Below are 21888 nucleotides of genomic sequence, written 5' to 3' on the forward strand. Positions count from 1 at the left end.
CAAAGCCCCGGGGATGCATTCCTTTTTCCAAAATAAGGGCTAGAGGACCCTAAATGCAACACAACGAAGAGGAAACCCCAACATAACCAATTAAAGTTTAGTTTATTGTTTGTTTTACCATAGCACCTTTAGGATTTTTGAAGTGTTAAACACGCACACAATTGCAGAACTCCCAAAAAACAATTAACTTAGAAAACCTTTATGAGAAATACCGCCCAATGACCACATCACACATAAATAGGATACAAAAGAGATAAAAATAAAAACAATGTCTATTTTTGCCCCCATAAGAATCATTTACTGGAAAGAAAAGGGCAGTAGAGTGCGTATGAGTTTTAGGGACTCAACACATTGAACACCCGATTTTCCAGAAGGTGCAGGCAAGTTTGATGAAGAAGTTGAGTATCCATAGCTGCTCTTTAATTGGCTTAAGACCAAGTCAGTATTTCATGCACACCCTGAACTTGCGTGGCATTCACACCAAGACCCCAGCTGAAGTGCCACTGAGGTTAAACCACAATCTTTCCTTTGAATTCAGATGGTTTTGGCTTAGTCTTGGGGATATTCAGGATCAGGAAATCAGGGTGAGAGGAGTAAAGCAACATTAGCATCACAGTCAGAAAAAAAGGTAAGGATCAGGGAATACATAAGAATGAAGTAAAAAAAAAAAAAAATCATTATTTCTGGTATAAAACTGTTTACGAACGCTGTGGTGGTTCAGGAGATAATCTCTTGTAAGTGTAGAGCCCAGGCACTTAAGTTATTTTCAGCTTCACACTTCTGGTGGATGGACCCTCTCCCACCATCCAATGTATCAATACAGTGTTCAATAGTTAAAAAAAAAAAAAAAACAAACAAACAACAAACCCACCCCACACAAACAAAAAACCTCACATGATCTCCCCAACACAGAAACAGAATGAAAAAGGAAGCATGAAAAGGAAAAGAGCTCTTAATAAACATTAACATGCTGAACAAACTACTGAAAGGTTTTAAGAGCTGAAACCATCAGGACCTTACAGGATGAAAAGGACCTTTTCCATCATATGCAAAACTATCTGGTTTTGGGGCACAGTTTATGGTGTAACACAGACCTCCAGCATCAATCCGGTATTGCTGATACCCTACACTTAGGACATATGCCACCATCATTTTATCATCTCATGCTGCAAGGAAAAGAGGAAAACATCTCCCGACAGTGACCCTGAAATGCCAACCTATTTTCTAAATAAAATATGGCTTTGAAATAGGGCTCCTTTTGTGCTTAAAACCAGAGGTGCAAGGAGAGCATTGTCCTTATGGAGAAGAACGAGAGCGGCTGGGGGAGCCCAGCAAGGCACTTTCTCCAAAAACATTAGCATAGGAAGACTTGAGGAACTGGACGTAGTTTTGCATGCTGCGGTTGGTGCTCTCCGACTGCTCCAACCGATCCTTTAAATCCTGTAGGCGGCTTTCATACCGGCGCTCTGCCTACATAAAGAAGCACAAAACACAGGCTGAAAGACAGTAACATTCATTCTACTCACATTAAACTTAAACTGTTCCCCAAAAGTGCTGAGGACAGCAAGAATTAGCACAGCAGTAGATCACATTACCATAGATGGTACTATGATATTTATAATTTGTTCTGCTGATTACCAACTCTATTCAGCAACCCGTTGACAAAAACAAGAGACAATGCAGCTAATCAGTTTGGCTTTTGAAACTGATTAGCTATAGTTATGGGGAATTAAACACGTTCTTTTCTGAAAAGCAACTTGACCTGATCCATGTGCCAATCCAATTCCAAGTAAAACTCAAGTAACCAAGCAGGGTAAACAGGACATCATGAAAGATTCCCCTTTTTTCTTTTAGAAGAAATCGTTTCCTCTAGAAGAGAAGTTGCATTCTCTCTCAGATAACCAAGCACAGTAAATGAAGTTGAAATCTGCCCATGGTATCTGGTGCAAATCTCATTTGAAGAAAGGTCTGATTCTTTTTGTACACATACATGTAAGATTAGAGCAAGTTCATTCAGATCATTGCTATAAGTAACAAGCAAATGAGAGTCCACATTCCTGAATTAGTGACGTAACAGACATGTCATATCACACATCTGTCGTGGACAGATAAAACAACTCGTCACATTCAGACACGGCTCTGCATGATTTTTGCAGCATGTCCATAGGACCTTGGTGTATGGACTCCAGTTGCTGCCAGGACACCACCAGCACACCAAGAGTATCCCTTGCGAGTCACTCACATCGTCTTTGCTCCGACGCAATTGGTTCAGCTCTGTTTTATTCCTACTCAGCTGGGTCTCCAAATCCAACATCTTGGACTGGGCTGCCCTCTCTCTAGACGTTGCTCGTTCTCGAGTTTGTTCCACCTACGTGTAACAACAGAACAACAACTATATTAAAGGGTTGTCTATGGAAGAATGATTTTTCCCTATCCCATTGCCCACAAAAGCCCTATCAAGTTTAATTGGACACATTCTCATACATAAGCAGCAGCTCAGTCTTGTGCTTTCCTCTCTTCTGTTGCAAACTGGAGCACAGGGTTGTTTTTCAATGGTTTAAGTGCTGACAAACAGTACCAGCACATTTTATTATTTGTATTTCACTGAACATGATGATTTTCATGAATTTGGTCATAGGCTGAGGAGGTATTTCCAGCATTCTCGCTGTTCCCCTTTTACAGCCTAGGTAGTTTTGGGAAAATTCACAAACACAAGAAATTACTTACTTGTCTTTTGGCATCCTCAATGGCCATCTCCAACTGACGTGCCAAGGAGCTACATTCACGGGTCTTCTCCTCTAACCGCAGCTGACACTGGTGGATCGACTCCTCACGTTTTGCTATGACCTGAAGGAATTCTATGTTCTGGGCACTCGTTGTCTCTAGTTTTCTAGGTTAAGACAATAAGGGAAGGAAACCTATTCATTTTAAATGGAGTGTGTTTCAGTCTGCCTTTTTGTCAGGTCCTGACTAGTCTGGGAATAAATTCTATTCCCCCTTGAAAGGTGAGAGCCCCAAGAAACACTTCTCCATTTCTCACATCAAAATCTCAAAGATTGAAGGACATACAGAGTACCCACATACCTGCATTCTCCCAGACAATGTCACTAAAAGGAATTTAGAAACACGGGTAAAAATACTGTAATATGTAGTAACCTCAAAATTGTCAGGCTAGATTGGACAAGGAGCTGGCTTATCTGCTATGTAAGCCATGATCCTTTCCAACAACATTCATAACAGGTGCTGCAAAAACATATAACTCTCTCTCCAGTGGACTGCTACTGATTAGAGATCCTTGTGGGATAAACAAATGCACAGAACCCTGGAGGCACATGGGGGACTGGAACAAGACTGAAGCTGTTTCAAACCCCTGAAAAAACAATGGGAAGAGGATGGAAATGGAAGGTTAAGAGAGCAAGAAAGCCTAATACTTCTAACCTTTCTAGCTCCTCCACCTTCAAGGTGAGCTGCTTTTTCTCTTCCTGGGCAGACTGATACCTCTCTCTTGTCATCTCCATTTTGTCCCCCTGGAGCTCAATCTAAAAATTACAGTAAGTAATTACTTTACAGAGTAGTCACTACACACACACAACCAACCACCTAAAACGTATGCAGCTCTCCAGAAGGAAACATGCTCAATTCCTAATTTCTGGAGAGCCCCAGAAAAGGAACAGTGGATAGAAAAGCAAAGCACTAAACATCTATTTTGCTGGTGGTTCCAGTTAATGTTTGGAAAGGTATGAGGAAATTCTTCCGTATTGCAAATGAAAAGCCAGGTCTGTAAACGCTTGCATGCAGAGCAGCCACCTGTAAGCACAGCAAAGCACACACATTAAAAAGCAGCCACATACATGACAGCAGCCCACAAAGGCATTAGAGTCTGAAATACCAGGAAGGTTTATAATTCCAAGCCAATCAGAGTAAAGCAGTCAGACTGCGAGGTCATTTGCTGCGTCTTGAGGCATGGTTGTAGAAGTCATGCCTGTCTGTAATTGCCCTGCAATACCTATGCAGTCCTTCTGGGGACAAAAAACAGGGACTGGGAAAACAACCTGAAATGAGGATGAGAAAACAAGGTTGAGACAGCACTATCAGCAGACAACCACAGGAGGGAAAGCTGACAAGATGATCGAAGTAACAGAAGCAAGTGTTGGCATTAGCAAGTGTTGTCACTGCTGCTATTCAAGTCCCAATAAGGTTCTGCACTGAGGGCTGAGAAACTTTTCAAACAGTAAGGAATGCTACCAGCTACGCCGCTAACTTCTTGCACAAAGACATAGCACACACCTTTATTTTGCAGTGCACGTTTAATCTTTTCAAAAAGAGACGAGAACAGAGACGAAGTTTGAACCTTCCTGTGATTAGAAATTCATCTTGGTCTCAGACTTGCGGATTGCAGTGCTGCAGGTACTTTCTGCCAGTCCCTTACCCGCTGACGAAGATCTGCAATCATGACAGACAGGTCCACGTTCTTCTTCTCATAACTCTGAAGCTGGTCCTGACATTCTGCTAGCTGCGTCTCTGTGATCTTTAGTATCTCGGGCAGCTTTTCCAGTTCAGCAAGCTGGCTCTGGAACTGCTTACGCGCCTACAGTCAAAGAAGATAATATGAGGAACTTTCAAATGTTCATAAGATCAAGACTAAAAAATTTCTCAACTTCAGTGAAGCTTTGTTAGTCTGCAACTGTGATGAGACTGTGTAGATATTTGGCCAGTGTTGGAGTTCAAAGCCTAAGGTCTTCTCCTACTCCAAAAGGCTTTCTCTTAGGATTTGGCATTCCCTATGGATGGAGAGAGAATGAGTATCTTGGAATCTGGGCTTCAATTTTACTAGAAGTACAAGCTCTTTTTTGAGGACAGCTGTTCCACGTCAGACAATGGTGTAACTGGCATAGTCCACTGTTCTAAACCACTATTTCTGCAGCAAAGGACACACTAAGCAATTTAAACACCTGAAGAACGCCATATAGTAAAAAAGAAGCTGCTAAATATTCAATAAATTTTGCAGAAGGAACAAGTCCTGAGAAAAACTATTGGAAAAGGCAAACTCAGATAAGCCTTTTATTTCCTATTCACAGCCATTTTTCACTACATTCAGAAAATTAAGATCCATGAATGTTTACAACATATCAGTCTTTAGAGGAATAGTTACCAGTTCAATCTCCTTGTTCATTTCATCCTTTAGTGTCTTGTTCTCTTTATCACACTTCTCCAGTTTTGCTGCCACATCATCTGCTTCTATTCGGGTCTTCAACACCTGGACATTCAAAAAAACACCACATACTTTATCTGCTATATGTAGTTTTCAACAAATGTGCAATGCTTTGGAGTAACTAAAACTGCTCAAGGATCAGCAACAAGTTTCCTGCCACACTAACTACCACTCCAGAACTATATTTGGAAGTTCACTTTCTGCTTCTGCCACCTGGATAATTTGGGCTTTCCACCAAATGTTCTCCCCTTTTGCCTTGTCTTCCTACTACCACAATATGCAAAATGCTGCCCCCCCAAAAGCAGCCAAGGAACAGTACTTGGCACACTAAAAGTCAGAAGAAAGCATCTCACTATTCCCCTTTACTTTTTGAAAAGGAGCAGGAAAAAGTGAAGTAATTAAAACCAGTCTTTTGTTTTCCATTAATCAAGATCTCTGCTGTGGGAGTCAGTTCTTCCTAACGACCAAGTTATCAGCACATAGTGAGGAAGGCAAGTCTTCCACACTTTGGCATACAGGACATGGCAGTCTGGATGCTGCCATTTGAATAAAAATCAGGCTAATAAAGACAAAAGGACCAAGGCCATATGAAACTGCAACATCCTCCAAGAGCAAACAAAGGGTTAAGGCATTACAGAATAAGCCACAACAGTGAAGGGAGAAAACATGTTTGTGCAAGGGCTGAAGGTTTTGATAAGATGCCTACCTGTGACTTGTAGGTTTCAATCAACCCTTCGTAGTTCCTGACAGAGCTCTTGAGCTGCTGCACTTCCATCTGCGCTTGGTTCAGCTTTTCCTCCATTGGGACCACACTAGCCTAAAAAAGAAAACATCTTCCATTGAGCACTTGGAAGTAACTACCACGCTAGCTGTCTAACATTGTCTAGACTAAGAAAAAAATACTTTTGTCAGTGTAAGTTGGTAAAACTTTCCAGACTTCAGTGGATTACCAAATTTACATCAGCAGGGCACAGAGGTTTGGGATGGATGTGCAGTCTGTCCATTTGTCTGAATGAGCTGTGCTACTTGGATTAGGGCCACTCCTTATTTGGATCAATGCCTAGCTTTCCAAGAAGAAAATAATGTAGGTCACCTACAAGATCACAGTGGTAAGAGCTGACAGGAGAAAAATGCCAGCCATTTTTTTTATTCTGGAGATTACCATTCTCTCTGCATGAGCTACTGTTGTTTGTTCTCTGGCCAGCAGCATGAAGATGTAAGGACAAGATGCAAGATCCCAGCTGGAAGAAACAGTATTTGGATTGGAGATACTCCTAGCCAAAACGTGGAAGAAACCCAGTCATCTCAGAATGTTCACTTTCTTTCTTTTATGTCTCTTCCCAGCATACTTGCCCTGTCATATTCAGGTTATGGTAAAACTGGTTTGAAAATAAATGGCAGCAATGGGTGCAATTCAACTCTGTCCTCAGAGGTCAAGCAACATGTTATAATTTCTCCTTTTTTTTCCCTAGCATTTCAGCTTCAAACCCCTAGAATAACTGACCTTTAGCCTTTCATTCTCCATTTTGAAAGAAGTGGTCTCTGTAGTCTGTTGATGTAATTTATCCGCCAAAGCTTCTCTGTCCTCCCGCATCTTGTCCTCCAGAGTTCTCTGCTGTTCCAGCAAGTCTGCAACACGGCTGCCATACAGAAAGAAAATTAATCCTTAAGTGACAAGAAAGAATAAGACTCCTAACCCTTGAAAATTAGCTTCAGAAACATGGCTTTTCCCTATCTTTTCATCTTCCTTCTCCAGTCACATATGCACACCTATCTGTTACACTGTTCTACCACCTCAGCCTTCTTAACCTGCTGGAAATTAACTTGAGTTGTCCCCCTGGAGCCCAGATACATTGTCTCCAAGATACACAGGATAGAGGTACCTCTCTCTTGTCTCGTACCTACCTATATTCTCCTGCAGCAACAGCGGTACTGCAGTGATACCAACACATTTATTTACCTTCACAAGAAAATTGGCACAAACTATACTGCCTATCTCTTCTAATCCCTTCCATTCAAGCATCTCAAACAGACCTCAAAAGAGAGATAACCTTAATTCTTTCAAAGCATTACAAAATGGCAAAGGAACAGAGCTTTAAGGGTCAGCAAACCCTTAAAAAGCCTGCCTTTGCTGTGGCAAGTCAGCAGCAGAAGCCACATGTCTCTCTCTCTAAATTCTGCTCTAGCCCTTAAGCAGTGCTGGTTTTGCTTGGATATTTACAGGCAATCCAATTCAATTATTCAATTTAATGAAATTATTAAATTAAATTCAATTAAATTATCCTTGAACTTAGAACTCATCCCCATTCATGCTTGTTTCTCCACACTAATTTTATTTTAACCTGTTCAGTGTAACAATTTCCAGTTCAAGGTCACTCTTGTCCTTTACTACTTTGTTGTAGCGACTCCTCCAGGACTCCAGAGTAGACAGTGCCTCAGCAACATAACTGTCCTATCAAACAAAAGAAATACATGAAGAAAAGAGCAAGGGTGAAAAAAAAGTCACTGGACATGGGATATGCAGACAATATGCAGAGATGCTGATATGGGTAAGCATGATGCATGCAGAGACTTCACTAAGACTTTTAAAATATTGAGGACAAGTATTTATTTTTATACTTCCTGATCCTTCAGAGAGGTGTTCTCCAACACGACTGTCAGCCAACAGACATAACAGCAGTGAAAGAAGCATCCTCTTTGAAGGCAGATGAACCATCATAAATACAAAGCATGGCTAAGATTCTACTAGTGGGTCTGGTCCCTGGAATTCTAAAAACAGTGGAGAAAAAAAGAAACCAATCAAGTAGCGTGAAATCCATGTTCTCTTCTGATTTTAGTCCTAACTTTTCCACTTTTTCCTGATATCCTTCAGTCGTTTTTCAACAGGAAATTCCAGTACAACTTTAAGTCTTTGTACTTTTCTGCTCTGACTAGTTTCTCGATTAGCAGCCAACTCTATTCAGAATTTTCAGCCAAAACCACGATGCTTTATTTTATCGGCTTTTGTCAACCCTCAGATGGTTCTAAAGAACCAGGCAAAAAAACAGATCTGCTAGTTGAGTATGATCTAAATTATTGTATGTCCTAAGCTAAGGACATGCAGTGAATATAGTGACAGCTGAGAAAACTGGATTTGTTCTAAACTTAGCATAAATGGGCCAAAGCATCAAGACAGAAATAAATCTCATTAGTTGAAAGCAGAGACTCTCCCCAGGGCTGCTACCAGAAGTGAAAGATTTAGACGCATGATCTGAAATGAGGTCTCTCTTCCTGTATTATCAGGTACCTTTTCTGCTAGCTGGACAGCTAATTGCTCTGCATACTCTTCACTTCGCTCTGCCCGCTCTTTCTGTGCATGTATGGCTTTCTTCAGGGCCTCTTTATCACGGTCTGCCTTCTGTCTTAGTTCTTTCAGTTGTTGCATGATATGTTCCACCTCTGCCTTATGCTGAGCTTCACTGCGCTCCAAATTCTGCAGCGGGGGGAGAAAACACACCACACAGAATAATGTCCTTATACCTGCATACCCAAAGCAGCAACTAATTTCCTAGAAACAGTGGAGAGAGCTAGGATAAACCCCCAACCCCCAGCCTGGAGGTACTTGCAATCACATTTCACCTACACAATCTCATTGTAATGCTGACAGGCATGTCAGCATGACATGTCTTCCTTTCCTTCCAAGTCTTTCTTTCTTCTTTCATAAGCTGCTCTCTAAAATACTGATTTCCTCTCCTGACCAAGATAAATACTGGTCTACCAGTCTTTTGATCTACCTGAGAACATTCTCTTTATTAATTGAAATGCTTACATATAATAATGTTGCTTTATGCAGCTATATAGCTTAATAGAATTAAAGCTCTTCTAAACCATTAACATACATATGTTTATCACAACATCAATAGATATGTTAAACATAAGACTTTGAACAAGATAAACCAGGGGAACTTTCTCCTCCTCATTAATACTGTAGAAAGCACACATGAGTGTGATCAAATACAGGAAATCATGGCACAGCATTTCTCCCAGAAAGCAAATTAAATAGTTTACAATCTGTTTTGATGCTTGACTAAATTAAAGCCATCTTTTAAATAATTATGTAATAATTAACTTAGGAAAAAAAATATCTAATTAATGCACATAGACCTTAAGGCTATGATTTTGCCTCATGCATCAAAAGTGAAGAGATTTTCCTCTTCTTACTTCATTTGAAAAGTATGCTGTGTGTTAGTGGCATAAACATCACCAGCCAATATTTCAGTCTACCAGACACAGCAGAAGAATAGTTGGTGAGTGCTACTTCCCCTGTCAGTCAATTCAGTTCATGAGAGTAAATGAAGAGACAATCCCCAGGGACCACTGAAAACATACCCGTATCTGTATAGACAGACGGTTGTTCTCAGCTTCTCTGTTTCGCAACTGCGCTTGTAAATGGCCTCTCACAGCCTCCATAGATTTGGAGAGTTCGCATGCTGTCTTTGCCTGGTCCTAAATAAGAAGCAACAAGACGCACACCTTTTTCCTCAACAAGCTAATAGAAGGAATACTTTATAATATGTAGCAGTCTCAGATTTCTTCACTGAACGATCTCCAGCTACCTCCACTTTCCTCAGATGGACCCTCACAGCTGTTCTACTCCAACAAAATGGGGAACAAATGAGTAGCCATTTATTTTACATCACATGTGAATGACTGGCCTGAAAGATTTGTTCTAGGGCATAACACCCTTCATATCTGATCTCTTCCCCTACATTCCCCTTTTACTTCCTGAACAGAGAAACAGACTGGAATTTGACATCAGGAACCAACAGAACCTTAAACAGAAAGGCAATTCAGCCCAAGCAAAGAGAATACTACCTATTCATCCTTGCAAAGGGTGTCTTATTAGCAGAACAAGGAATCCACAAGTGTGTGTGGGAATTGGTAGCTGTCTGTCTAGTTTTATAAGCAAGCCAGTCATCTCATCCCTTAAAAAGTAACCCTCTACAAATACAAACCCATATTTTGGACTACCTTTGGTTCTACTGGAAGAACTGGAAGGTGGAGCAAGGAGAAGAACACAGAAAAAGGGAACTACCTTTTCTGCCTGTATCTGAATGGTAAGATTGTCCACTTCTTTTTCTTTCTCCTGAAGCCTCATCTGAAGTTGCTGGGAAAACAAACACCACTCAGATGTTAAGTAACAAACACATTTAGGTTGGCTGCTGGAGGGAAAGAGGCGTAACTGCCTCCCTCCTGAGACCCTCTGATCCACAGCGCACTGTCTGGTATCTGCAGCAACAGCATCCTCAGTGCTAGAAAAAACAGGCTGCATTCTCCTCAAGCAGAAAGCAAAAGGGACGCACATACATTTGTGTAACAAGGCATAGGATACGCAGTCAAGAACGAGCATCTGACAGGAATATATACTCCACAGACATAAAAGGGCATTACCTATGTCTCACAGCAAGTTTTCTAACTTGTGGCAGTGTAAGAACTCTTTTCTCAATTTACAGATAAGGAAACGAACAAAAACTGGCACCAGGTCACTCGCTCATTCAGAGACAGAAGCAGACATAGAAAGCTTACCCTCTTCATGCTTTTCTATCTCTAAGGATAACATGATAAACATACGTAAACAGTAAGATGATTTCCAAACTGAAGAATTCTATACTGACCATCCTGACCATCAGTAGATATTTTTTCTCTCCCACCCCCAGAGTTTTCTTTTTAAAGAAACATGTAGTACAATTTTTGCTTTGTACATTCAGTACCATAAGAAAAGGTAAGCAGAATCATTTGTGCTTAAACATAAGAACGGGCTTAAGTTCTCCTTTATAGCTGAGACCTGTAAATCCTAATGGTGCTTTTATATGTAGGTCTCAGTTATGCTATCCCCATTCTAAGCCCCCGTATTTCAAAGGCTATGAAAATCTATCCACTTTGAAATGTAGGTTATTAACCAGAGGAGCAATGTAGTGGCTCTGATTACCACAAAAGCCAAAGTATTTTTTATTGGTCTAAAAGGCACTAGTGTAAGACTGGACAGCTGAATACAAGACAAAGAAGAGCTTGTCATTTTAGATCTCTCTGCTTTATCATTTAAAAAAAAAAAAAAAAAGGAAAAAAAAAAAGAGAGATTGTGGTTTGCTTACCACTTTCTCTGCATCTGAGTCAGCCAGCCTTTTCAGCAGTGCTCCTTGCCGCTCCAGTATCTTCTGAGCATCCTTCTACAAAAGAAATATGTGAGAAAAATTGTTAACTAAAAAGTCAATTTTATACAGATTCTTTAAATGGAGCTGGGCAAATCAACCATTTCCTCACAGTTGCAGCAGCAATTCTCAGAAGATACCCAGAAGCATCAAATTTGCTAAATATTTCACATATCACCCATCTCAGAAAGCTTTCCCACTTCTCAGTCAAAGATTATAATAAAAAGCATGATGGCAATTTAAGATCTTTCTGAACTCTCCCGCTACTCAGGGAAAGTCCTGTGGAAGAACTCAGTCCTTTTATTCAGTCTCACTGGTGGCTGAAAGAACTGTTACCATCAGCCTGCTTTTGTTCAAATGGAATATAAACTACAGGAGGAATAGCAATTTCATTTCTCTATTGCTCTTACAAGCAGTATAGAATTGTTCTGTACAGGCAGTACAGAACTGTTTACAATTTCTCTGTTATTGCTCTTACAGCCTACAAAAATAAAGCTCTGAACATCCTTAGGCTCCCATTAGCTAAGGCCTCATCTAGTCCTCAGACTTCAGCCAATGCAACTGTAGCAGTAACATTTCAGACTAGCATGATCAGCAGATACAGCTGTATCCAGATGAGAAAACGCTGGCAACACAGTAGTGCCTATACCTTTTAATAGAGTCAAAGACTTAGGTGCTCTAACATCCTCACAGCAGAAAAGTCAGTCTTACTCTGTGACGTAGACAGGGATAAAAAAAACCTAACCACTCTTTATGACACCGGGTCAACAGAAGGGTTGGAAAAAAAAAAAAGAGCAGTTAAAAGCTCTCAAACTCCACTTCAGTCCACAAGACAACATAGCCTCCTGTGTCCAAGCACACAGCACTGCTCACCTCCCGGTTTTGCTGCTCTCTGAGAAGTTCGCGTAGTGTCCGGTTGGTTTCTTCAAAGGTACTCAATTTCTGGAGCAGAAGCTCTTTTTGCCTTGTCAGTGTGTTAATGTCTGAGCTGCTCATGTGTTTCTCCTAGAGGAAAAACAAAACAACAACAACAACAACAATGAAAAATAAGAGAGGAATCATTCACCTGGAATTAATGTATGAAGCTGATACAAGCATAAGCAGTGACATAGTCAGCACCACGTGTGCAGAAGGTGATTGGGTGCTGCAAGTAAATACCCCACTTCCAAATAAAACTAGCAAACATCTTAAGCATATTAAAAACCTCCACTTTTCCATATATTTTTCTGGATCAGCAACTGTAATATTACATTTGTAAGACAACCATATAACAGGCCAATATAGCAAAGGCAAGAACAAAAAAGGACAACACCTACAATGTTGAGTCTCCCAATTGTATTTTTCAGGGCATGGATCTGCCTGGCTGCTGCTGCTCCATCCCTTTCTGCCTCACTCAGCTTGGACATCAAACACTCCTTCTCATGCTGCAAGTACTTTTTCTGTAGCCTGTAATGAGAATTAAGCCATCAGAGAAACATGAAGCTTTGACAGATGTACCAATCACTATTGATATACAGTTGATTGGGTTAAAACTCATATAAACCCTCAAATCAGAGCATAAAAGCTCTAAACAAACACTACTTAAGATTTACCCTCTTCCAGTGTGGAAGTTGTTCTGACAGAAGCAAGTAGAAACCAGAAGCTTGCTAGGACCACAGCTACGAAACAGGAATTTAGGGGGGGACAAATTGGGCTTATACAAAAGCCTGCACACACTTTAAACCCAAAACACAACGCTGTGCTTTTCCTGGGCACTTAAGCCACACCAGAAATAAGACTCCAAATGGCTGAACGTGAAATAGGAAAGCACATCAAGATATACTGCTCGAAGTTTTTAGCTAGGGCTATTAATCTCAGAAGCATTCACAAAGCTTTCTGAGAAAGGAATACCCAGTACTAACTTCCAAGTGATCTTAAGGAAAAAATAAAACTAACTCTCTTAAAACACTAGTGTCCCCCTGGAGACACAAACTTCCCTAATTCTTTAGATATGAAGCAGATACAAAAATGTTAGACTTGGAGACCTTCAGGTCACTAAGAAAAAAAAACATGATTCAGTCCTCTCAGGGGCTGTCACTCCTGTCTCAGTGTGATTTTCACAAAGGCCAAAAATTCTCCTCTAGTTTTCAGCTCCATGTTTATTCATTTGTTGTTCTACCAATATCATCCCAATTCAAACAGCGTCTCTTAACCTTCAAGATATTAACTGCAGAGCTAGGATGACCCTCCAGTAGGCCACACAAGCCAATTGCTCTCAGGTTCCTCTCAGTATTTTTTCCATTCCAATAATCATTCTAGAGCCCTTCTCTGCAGCTATTGCCATCTGAAGTCCCCCTTCTAAAAGGTGACGAAAAACCCAAGAACATCGGTTCTTCAGCAGCACTGCAACCCAGGGTACAAACTACAACCTCAAATAACGTTAGCAATAAAGGAGGTAGGTGCCCTGTAAATACCACTACTTGCAGTAACTACAGACAACTGGAGCTTTCTTACACAGTCAGATCTTTCTCTTCCTTTATGCGCTCAATATTGCGCCTGAGCAGTGTATTCTCATGTTCTGTTTCTACCAGCTCTTGTGTGACCTCATTCAGTTCTTCTTTCTGCTCCTCAAGGAGACGCTTTGTCATTTGCTGCTGTTCCTCCTTTTTCTGAAGCTTGGCCTGATGAAGATATTTAAATAGAACTTAAGACAAACCAGGTGCTTTTAAAGTGATTTTTTTTTCCCCTAGATACTTCCAGGCTGTTCCTGTGCACGAAGGGCATAATTCACTTATTGCCTGGAAATACCTCCCATCCCACAAACACTGGGAGACACAAGCGTCCTGGCTCTAAGTCAAACACCAAAAATTGTCATCAACCACGAGACATGTGACAGACCTCAAACATGGCAAGAAAGGAGCTCTGGTAGCAGTCCACATGCTGGAGATGCCTCCCATTGCTCCACTTGCTTTGTGAGATCCAGGGAACCGGGTGAAATCAACCTAAATAGTCCCTGGCATTTTTGTTTCCATCTACCCATTTTGGATTTCCCAGGACATTCTGTGACAGCTCAGTGTCACTGCTGGTAGTGTGGTTGGAGTTGTGTACAGACTACTCAAGAACTGAATGGGGCTCAGAAATTGACTACTGCTCCTCATGAATGACATGTGCATCCCTTGTGGCAGTTAAGAGCACTACAAACAGTTGAAGATATGCAAGAAGAAAGAACGTAGAGGGGGGTTGAACTACTGTACCGGACTTGTTTCTTTTCACAGCAAAAAAAGGTCACTGGAGACTCCCTGGCTTATACAGAATTAAAGCTAACAAAATTAATGTGATCTTACACCATGGATTTATTTAAGTAACACTATCAAACATTTAGATTAAATTAACTTATTGAAAGTATCAAAATGGATTTTTGTTTTACAATCATGCAAGTAATTCCATTAAATTTTGTAGCATAAATAAAATGGAAAACACTTAACAGAAGAATCTACTTGACTCAAATCCTATTCTTATTCACTGATTTGAACTTCATGTAGTTTTGAGTAAAATAATAAGACGACAAGATTTGCTACCCTCAGTGTTAACTCAAAGTTAAAAATGCAGTTTTCCCCCATGATAATGCATCTTATGAAATCTCGAAACATCTCCTACCCACTTTTTAAATTACGTCAAGTATGTAAGAGACTATTTATCTGGAAAACACAACATCACTGGGTTGCACATTTTAAAACGGAGTCAGAAGAAATAATCTTGTTGAGTAAGTGGATTCTTCGACAATAAAACATCACCATACTGTAGTTTTCACCTTCTGGAAGGACCAGTTTTCAGATCTGGGGCTTGGGCAAAGACATTATTTGGAAACTGAAGCACAGCAATACCTTATTAAATGGATAATATTTTAAAATGTTTCATAGTAGGGCTTAGTAAATTTCTCCCTAGGATAGGTCAGCTCTTCTAAACAACTCAGACTGGTTAGCTTGCTTAAAAAAGAAGGGGGAAAAAAAAAAAAAAAAAAATCAAAGGCCTGGGTAATCTTCCATTGCAACAAGACTTGACTCCAGTCTCCAGCGCCAAACAATCAGCTACAAAGCCTGAGTAAGCAGGTAACTTTACACTATCTCCTCACCTCATTCTTCAGTGTTCCCACTACATTCATCAGGCTATCTATCTTCTTTTCATATTCATTCATTTTGCAGTAAACTGCATCCTCCTCATCTGTAGAGAGGTCACTCAGGCGCAATACTGACAGCATTTTTTCTGAATCTGGAGGTGTAATTTCTAGGCGGTGAGTTGGTCCCTAGTAGAAAAGCAATGAAGAGCATAATTTTTTTAGTATAAAGTTATCAACAGTATTCTAACCCTAACTCTGCCACAAACAGAGACCAGGTCACATCACTGCAATAGGGCTAGTAAGGAAAAAAAACATTTGTAAACAGCTCTTTCATTTCCATCAGGGAAAGGTCAAGAATGCAGAAAGACTAGAATGGAAAAAGAAGAAAAATTAACGAAAATTCAAATTCTTATCTAGGAAGAGCCAGGAATACAAATGGCAAAACCATCAACCCATGAGAAAGAAAATATTACACAAATGCTCCATGCTCTGGAAGAGACTAAGAACAGCAGCCGCTTGCTGTGCCTCCAGACGAGATCTTGAAGGGGACTAATAAAACTACAATAAACAAATAAATTTGTCTGGCTTCTAGAGGCAGAAAGGCACAATATGGCCATAGGCTGCTAATTAATTTCCAATTTTTCTATATTAAAAGGTGAAAAAGATTTATAGAAGACACTTAAAATGGATGGTAGGTGATAGTAGCCTTCTTTCAGATCAGCCCAGCTCCCTCACTACACAACTGCTCTCTTCAATCTCAGATAAACTTGAAAGTTTGTTTTAAAGAGAAAAATCAATCACACCTCCCATTTGCAGGTGGACTCCCGGACAGATGTTTTGCCTGGGGGCATCCAGGGGGCCTTAGTTTTCACCCGCACAGCTCGGCACGTGCTCATGGTATCCCCTTTCATTTTCTGTTTGTGCTTTTGCTAAAGAAAGAGAAAATAAAATAAATCACAGACTTTTAAAGAACCATTTACAATTTTTGGTGCTGCAAAACCAAACGAAAGTTTATTAATACAGAAATATCACATAGTGTTTCACATGATACATCAGATAAGACAAGCCAACAGCCATCGGAGGAGGCTAACACCAGCCAGAAGGAAAGGTTATTGCACATTCAGTTGATAGTATAGCTAGGTGTAGTACATTCTTGTCTATCACATAGCAACTCTGTTATATCACTGGGATACCTGCACTTGTGATGTGACGAGAGCCTTACCCAGTAGGCCAGGGCTGGGAGTTCGGGGAGGGGGGAAAGGAAGTCTCCTCTGTATGGAGATACACCAAAAAATACTGCAATACAACCCATTCACGTGAAGAAGGAACAACCTGGGAGATCCCTTCTCCGTTCCAGATTCAACTCACAAAAGAGCAGCTATATCATTTGACAACAGCACTACCAGAGAAAAAAGAACAGTGCAGTGTGATTGGTTATGAAAAGCCCCTGAGATGTTTTCCCTGCTTTGCAGTCAACTAATAAATCCACATTTACTTGTGTTGAACTCGAGGTGCTCTAACTGAAGAAAAGTTAAAGTGTTTTTGCACAGTTCTAACCTTAGAGAAAAATCAGATGTTCTAAATATTCCCTACAGGCAATTAACTAATAGGATTCATTGATCTCACTGTCGGGCCCTAGCCCGTCATGATATTTGCCATTAGCAACAAACACAAAATTAATAGAGGACTTAGAACAGGATGTTTGCACATAAGGAAGAATGAGCTAGCAACTTCCATCACCTCTTGAGAACAACTTTACATAAACATCCAACTACAAAAGAGGATATGAAATAGCTAGATACTCAACTTCAGTATTGCCTTCTACCTACTGCGGATAAGGCTATGAAGAGATCCTCTTTGCTGCATAGCTCAGAGGACTGAGAAGGTGCTTAATGCCAGAAGATGGTTTGAATCCAGACTCTTTTTTTATCTAAAACCATTTATTTTAATACAATCAAGATGGAATTTGAAACACCTAGATATTACCTTTCCCCAAACCCTTCCTACAGAAATAGTGATGAAGGCAAAGAAAAACCATTCTCAGGACACAAATCCAGGAAAGAAAAGGAAAAAAAAATTCCCCCAAACCGCATCACATTGGAAGCAACACTCCTCACAATCACACACTTGAACATGAAAAGTAACTATATATTCTATATCATACTTAAATTGTCTTAAACACAGAAGACATGTTACTGAAAATGCACCATTGAATATGAATTCAAGTCTTACAGTTCTAATACAATGGTAAAACACACCTTGAAGATTTTGTGGTGCTTCTAGGACTGTTCACCTTCCTCTTTGTAGCCCTTAAAAACACCCAGCTACACACTCCTACCTGGCATTTTGCAGGTGTGGTTTTCTGACCCTTTTTAATATGGACATGGACAGGGGTGTTTTCATCCACATGGACGTGCAAAGGGGGAGATGAGGAACGGTTCTTCATGGCTCTTCTCCCACAAACGGGAAAGGGCAATACAATGAAAGGAAACCTGTGAATAAGGAAACTGGAAATAACAACATTTCCCTCTATGCCAGAGAGCAACAATGGCCAGCTTTGGTTAAAGTTGGAGGTTTCTTTCAGTAGCATCTGCCATTTTGAATTGCACACTATTTTGCTGTAAAGCTAGGATTAATACAAGTAATTTCTCTGCTTCTGGTATTTTTTGCTTTTAATGTGGTTATTAAAGACCAAATACAGTTGACTGATAGCAGGTGTCTGTAAGAGTCATTGGAGTTCACAGTCTTAGAGCAAGTGAGCAAATCAAAGGTTCCAGTAACTAACACAATCTGATTATGAAGACAAATTTGAAGTGGCAAGAAGAGAAGCATTAATTTAACAGTTTAGTTAAGACAAATCAACAGGAAACCATCGGATCCTTCCATCCTAGAACCTGAACCTGTAAACTCATATGTCCTTAATTTTAAGTGTCTTTTTGAAGTTAAGCTAATGCTTAAAAGCTTTTGGATCACAGCATTTCTTTAATCTTCAGAAAAAAGCATAACCTTAACCAATACCTAACACAACGTGGAAAAGCCTAGAGACACAAGGTTAAAGTCATCACCTTTGAGCTTGATGCTTTGGTTGAGGTAATGGTACAATGCAATTGCAAATCTTACAAAAATCCACCAGCAGCACTTATCTGATTCTGGCAGAAAGGTTTTTGTCAGCCTAGGTAAAATTACTTACAGTTATTCTAAAGCTTTTAGCTCTTCTTGACAGTGTGCTCTGTGCAGAGACTGAAGTCACTTCATTGTTGATAGATGAGGGACACCTGATACAGAAATAATAAAAGGACCACTAATAGGAAAAGGTGCCAATTTCTGAACATCCTCTTCCTTTTGAGTTAAGGCAACATGCAAGCTCAAACACATCAAATGTATGAACCCAAACAACAAAAGTTGATGTGTCCTGGCTTCCTCTGACAAACATGCGATGAGGGAAGGACCGAGATTATAATTCCTTACATACTGATGATGAAAGTTGGTTTAAACAATGGAAAATGTTTTGTACAATCATACATGATGGGTTTACCCAGTTACAAACCTTCAAATTCTAACTGCAATTTTAAACCAGTTTCACAAGGAAAAAAGGTCTGAACAGTTCCAGGGTACCTGTACATCCCCTCCCAAACCCCACACCCTCCCTAAATTCTGCCATCATCAACAAATTCTGTAAAACTTGACTGAAATGTTGAGGTTCTAGGTTTATACAGTTTTGCAGGCTGAAGAGATGTGTCCAAATTAGCACTCATGCTGAAGGAAACCCAGCACCACACAGACTCGTGTTGCAATGTGGTCACTGCCTGCCCAGCAGATACGTGAGTACTGGTTGGCTAACCAGTAGCACACACAGAACTGGGACTCAGCTACAGCACGAACAGCTGCTTGCCTGGTGGTTCTTGGGGGACTTGAAGAAATGAGAGGGAGGGAGGAAGGATCTCCAAAGGACTAATATCTATCGGGGAGTGACAAAGTGGTGGTATATCAGGCTTAGTTAGCTAACCTTATGGTAACACTCCTTCACAATTTGCTATGTAACGACAAGTGTTACAAGTAAAGTGCTGCTTGTGATGCAGTAGAGCAGGATTTTGTACAATACGTCTGCTAGACTAGAATTTAGATCACTTGTTATAGCTCATTGATTAATTTGTCGGCTTGCCAAGGTTCATGTAATAACCTACTCTAAATAAAACTAATAATACTGCATCTGTTTTTAAGCAGTATGTGTTTAAGACAAAACACACCCGTATATCATGTCAGATTTATGAACGTTACAGAGGGGAAGATGCAGCCGTACTTCCCTTGATCAGGACCAGGAAGCGACAGTCTTCTGAAGGATAAGGGTCCCCCAGCTTCTAGCTATGAACAACTCCAAACACCGCTGGGCGTTTTAATCCTCTCCTTCCCAAGGAGAGCTTAAACTCCCCTCAGGACTAAATGTGCGCATCGGCTCCAGCACTGACTGAGAACTTCGACAGAGCTTTTCAATCACCACAGGTGAAACTCAGATGCTGTCACCCAGCTTTCACCAGCAACAAGGTTTATTCCAGAAGTTTAAATGACCTCTCCTGCCGTCTCTGGAGGCTTTTCAAAGAATCTCTGGCTATCTCAGGCTGGCAGGGACCTTGTCTGGGGTCAGCCTTCTGTCAGAGCAGGACCAGCTCTGAGGTCAGAGCAGGGCTTTACCCAGGCGGGGCTGGAAAACCCCCAGGGGTGGCACCCTCCCCCCTCCCAGCAGCCCGTCCCCACGCCTGCCCCGACACCCAGCACGCTTTCCGCCCTATATTTGAAGTCGCCTGATAGTTCCCGCTTTCCCTCCCATCCCAAGACAGGAGGTGCTACTGACACGGCGGGGAAGGCGCCGAAGGAATAATTCCCGGGGGCTCCGACAGCCCCGCGGCCACACGCCGAGGGGACCCCCGCCCTCCCCGGCCGGGCCCCCCCCCTCAGCGGGCCCGGGGCGCCCCTACCCCCTCACCATGAAGGGCCGCGCGAGGTCCGCTGCCGCCTCAGGAGGTCTTCGGCGGCGGCGGGGAGGCGGCGGGAGGCGCTGCCGCTGCCATGGAGACCCCGCAGCCGGGGCGAGGGGGGCGGCGGGAGGCTGCACCAGGGGCAGGAGGCGCCGCCGCACTTCCGGGGCCGCCGCCGCGCCGCCGCCGCCCGCGGCTCCCCCATTGGGCGATTCAAACCCTCCTCGTGATCCGGCCCGCCGCCGCCGCCGTCGGCCGCGTCACAAGGCCCCGCCCCGCAACGGGCTCCGTCGCCACAGTAACGGGAAGCGGCCCGCAGGGGCCGCGCCCGGCGTGCCGCGCTCCGCCGGCACCCCCGGCCCGGCCGCGGAGAGCTGACCCCGGCCGCGCTCCGCCCGCCCGCCCGCCACCCCCTCCCCAGCTGCTGGGTCCCGGCTGCCCCCGGGTGAGGACGGCGGCCCGGCGGAGCGCGGCCGGAGAGGTGTCGCGTCACCGAGCTGGTGACGTCTCGGATCCACATTTCGTGTGTGCTGGCACACGAGGCTGTGCAAGACTTGTCCTCCATCTAGGGGTCACAGAGATGGGTATTTTAAGTGATCATAAAGGGTTCCTCCAAGATCCTGTCTATGCATGTTCGGTATCATTTTCTTTAAAACAGCATTACCTGCTAGAACGTTGTTCTTTTGATACCGTGGAACACCAGTTTCAGCACAGAACAGCTTTAACAAACAAATACAGCAAGTCACAGACCAGCAACCCAGCTGTTTTTACTGTAAACGTTTTCTTTCTCCCCTCCCTGTCAGATCATAACTGAATTTGTAACTAATCTTACATTTGCGAAACAACCAACCAACCTCTGTCACAACCTTTGTTGTTACACCCAATAAAGGTGCCCTCCCTCCTTGCCCCCCCAACAGAACCCACACCATGCAAGCAGCTGCATTACAGACCGACCTCAGCTGCCCCTGAAATATCTCAAACAAACCAGCTTCCCCAAAAACTGCCCTTTCTTCTGGCAAAACAGAACTTTATCAAGTTGACACTTAAGGAAATTTAAGCCTTGGGCTGCAGCGGATCACTCCCATTCAAACCTGCATCGTCTCTCACTACGACAAACATCAGGCATTTCTACCTGGCACAGCTCAGTAGTATTTCGTATTTCACAACGTTACCTGCAGAGACGGCTCCTAATCCGAGTGCTACAGCAGCAAATCCTTTGTTACTCTTGCACGGCAGAAACATCTAGAGATGTCCCGGGCATGCAGATTGCTCTTAATCCTTCTTTTTCCAAAACAAAACCAAACTGATTTTCAGGGGTATTCCAGAGAGCTTTCATGCAAGATAAATCTTTCAAGTAACTGCTCTGCATTAGTGATTTCTGCGTGGGGCGTGCTTTCTGAGCATAACAGGTAAGGTAGG

The 21888-nt window shown here is 42.1% G+C and overlaps 1 protein-coding gene across 8 annotated transcripts; it reads right to left on the minus strand.

Annotated features, from left to right (window-relative positions):
* Positions 1-256: 256 nt before the first annotated feature.
* ODF2 (outer dense fiber of sperm tails 2) lies at positions 257-21748 on the minus strand. Of its 8 annotated transcripts, none has more exons than XM_052814333.1 (21): positions 21642-21748; positions 18687-18771; positions 17835-17988; positions 16300-16425; positions 15512-15682; positions 13894-14060; positions 12717-12846; positions 12274-12405; positions 11344-11418; positions 10287-10358; positions 9581-9697; positions 8499-8684; positions 7555-7664; positions 6717-6852; positions 5919-6029; positions 5153-5257; positions 4430-4588; positions 3439-3539; positions 2728-2890; positions 2243-2368; positions 257-1470 (listed from the first exon to the last, which is right to left on the minus strand). In XM_052814333.1, the coding sequence occupies exons 3-21, from the start codon at positions 17940-17942 to the stop codon at positions 1297-1299; spliced, it is 2469 nt and encodes an 822-aa protein (XP_052670293.1). In that variant the 5' UTR covers positions 17943-17988; positions 18687-18771; positions 21642-21748; the 3' UTR covers positions 257-1296. The 8 variants fall into 8 exon arrangements, 6 of the variants coding, with proteins under 6 accessions (XP_052670293.1, XP_052670294.1, XP_052670290.1 ...); XM_052814334.1 differs by lacking the exon at positions 21642-21748 and adding an exon at positions 20478-20495; XM_052814330.1 differs by lacking the exons at positions 17835-17988; positions 21642-21748 and adding an exon at positions 20478-20710.
* Positions 21749-21888: the final 140 nt, after the last annotated feature.

The sequence above is a fragment of the Harpia harpyja genome, chromosome 19, assembly GCF_026419915.1.
Source record: "Harpia harpyja isolate bHarHar1 chromosome 19, bHarHar1 primary haplotype, whole genome shotgun sequence".
NCBI classification, from domain to species: domain Eukaryota; kingdom Metazoa; phylum Chordata; class Aves; order Accipitriformes; family Accipitridae; genus Harpia; species Harpia harpyja.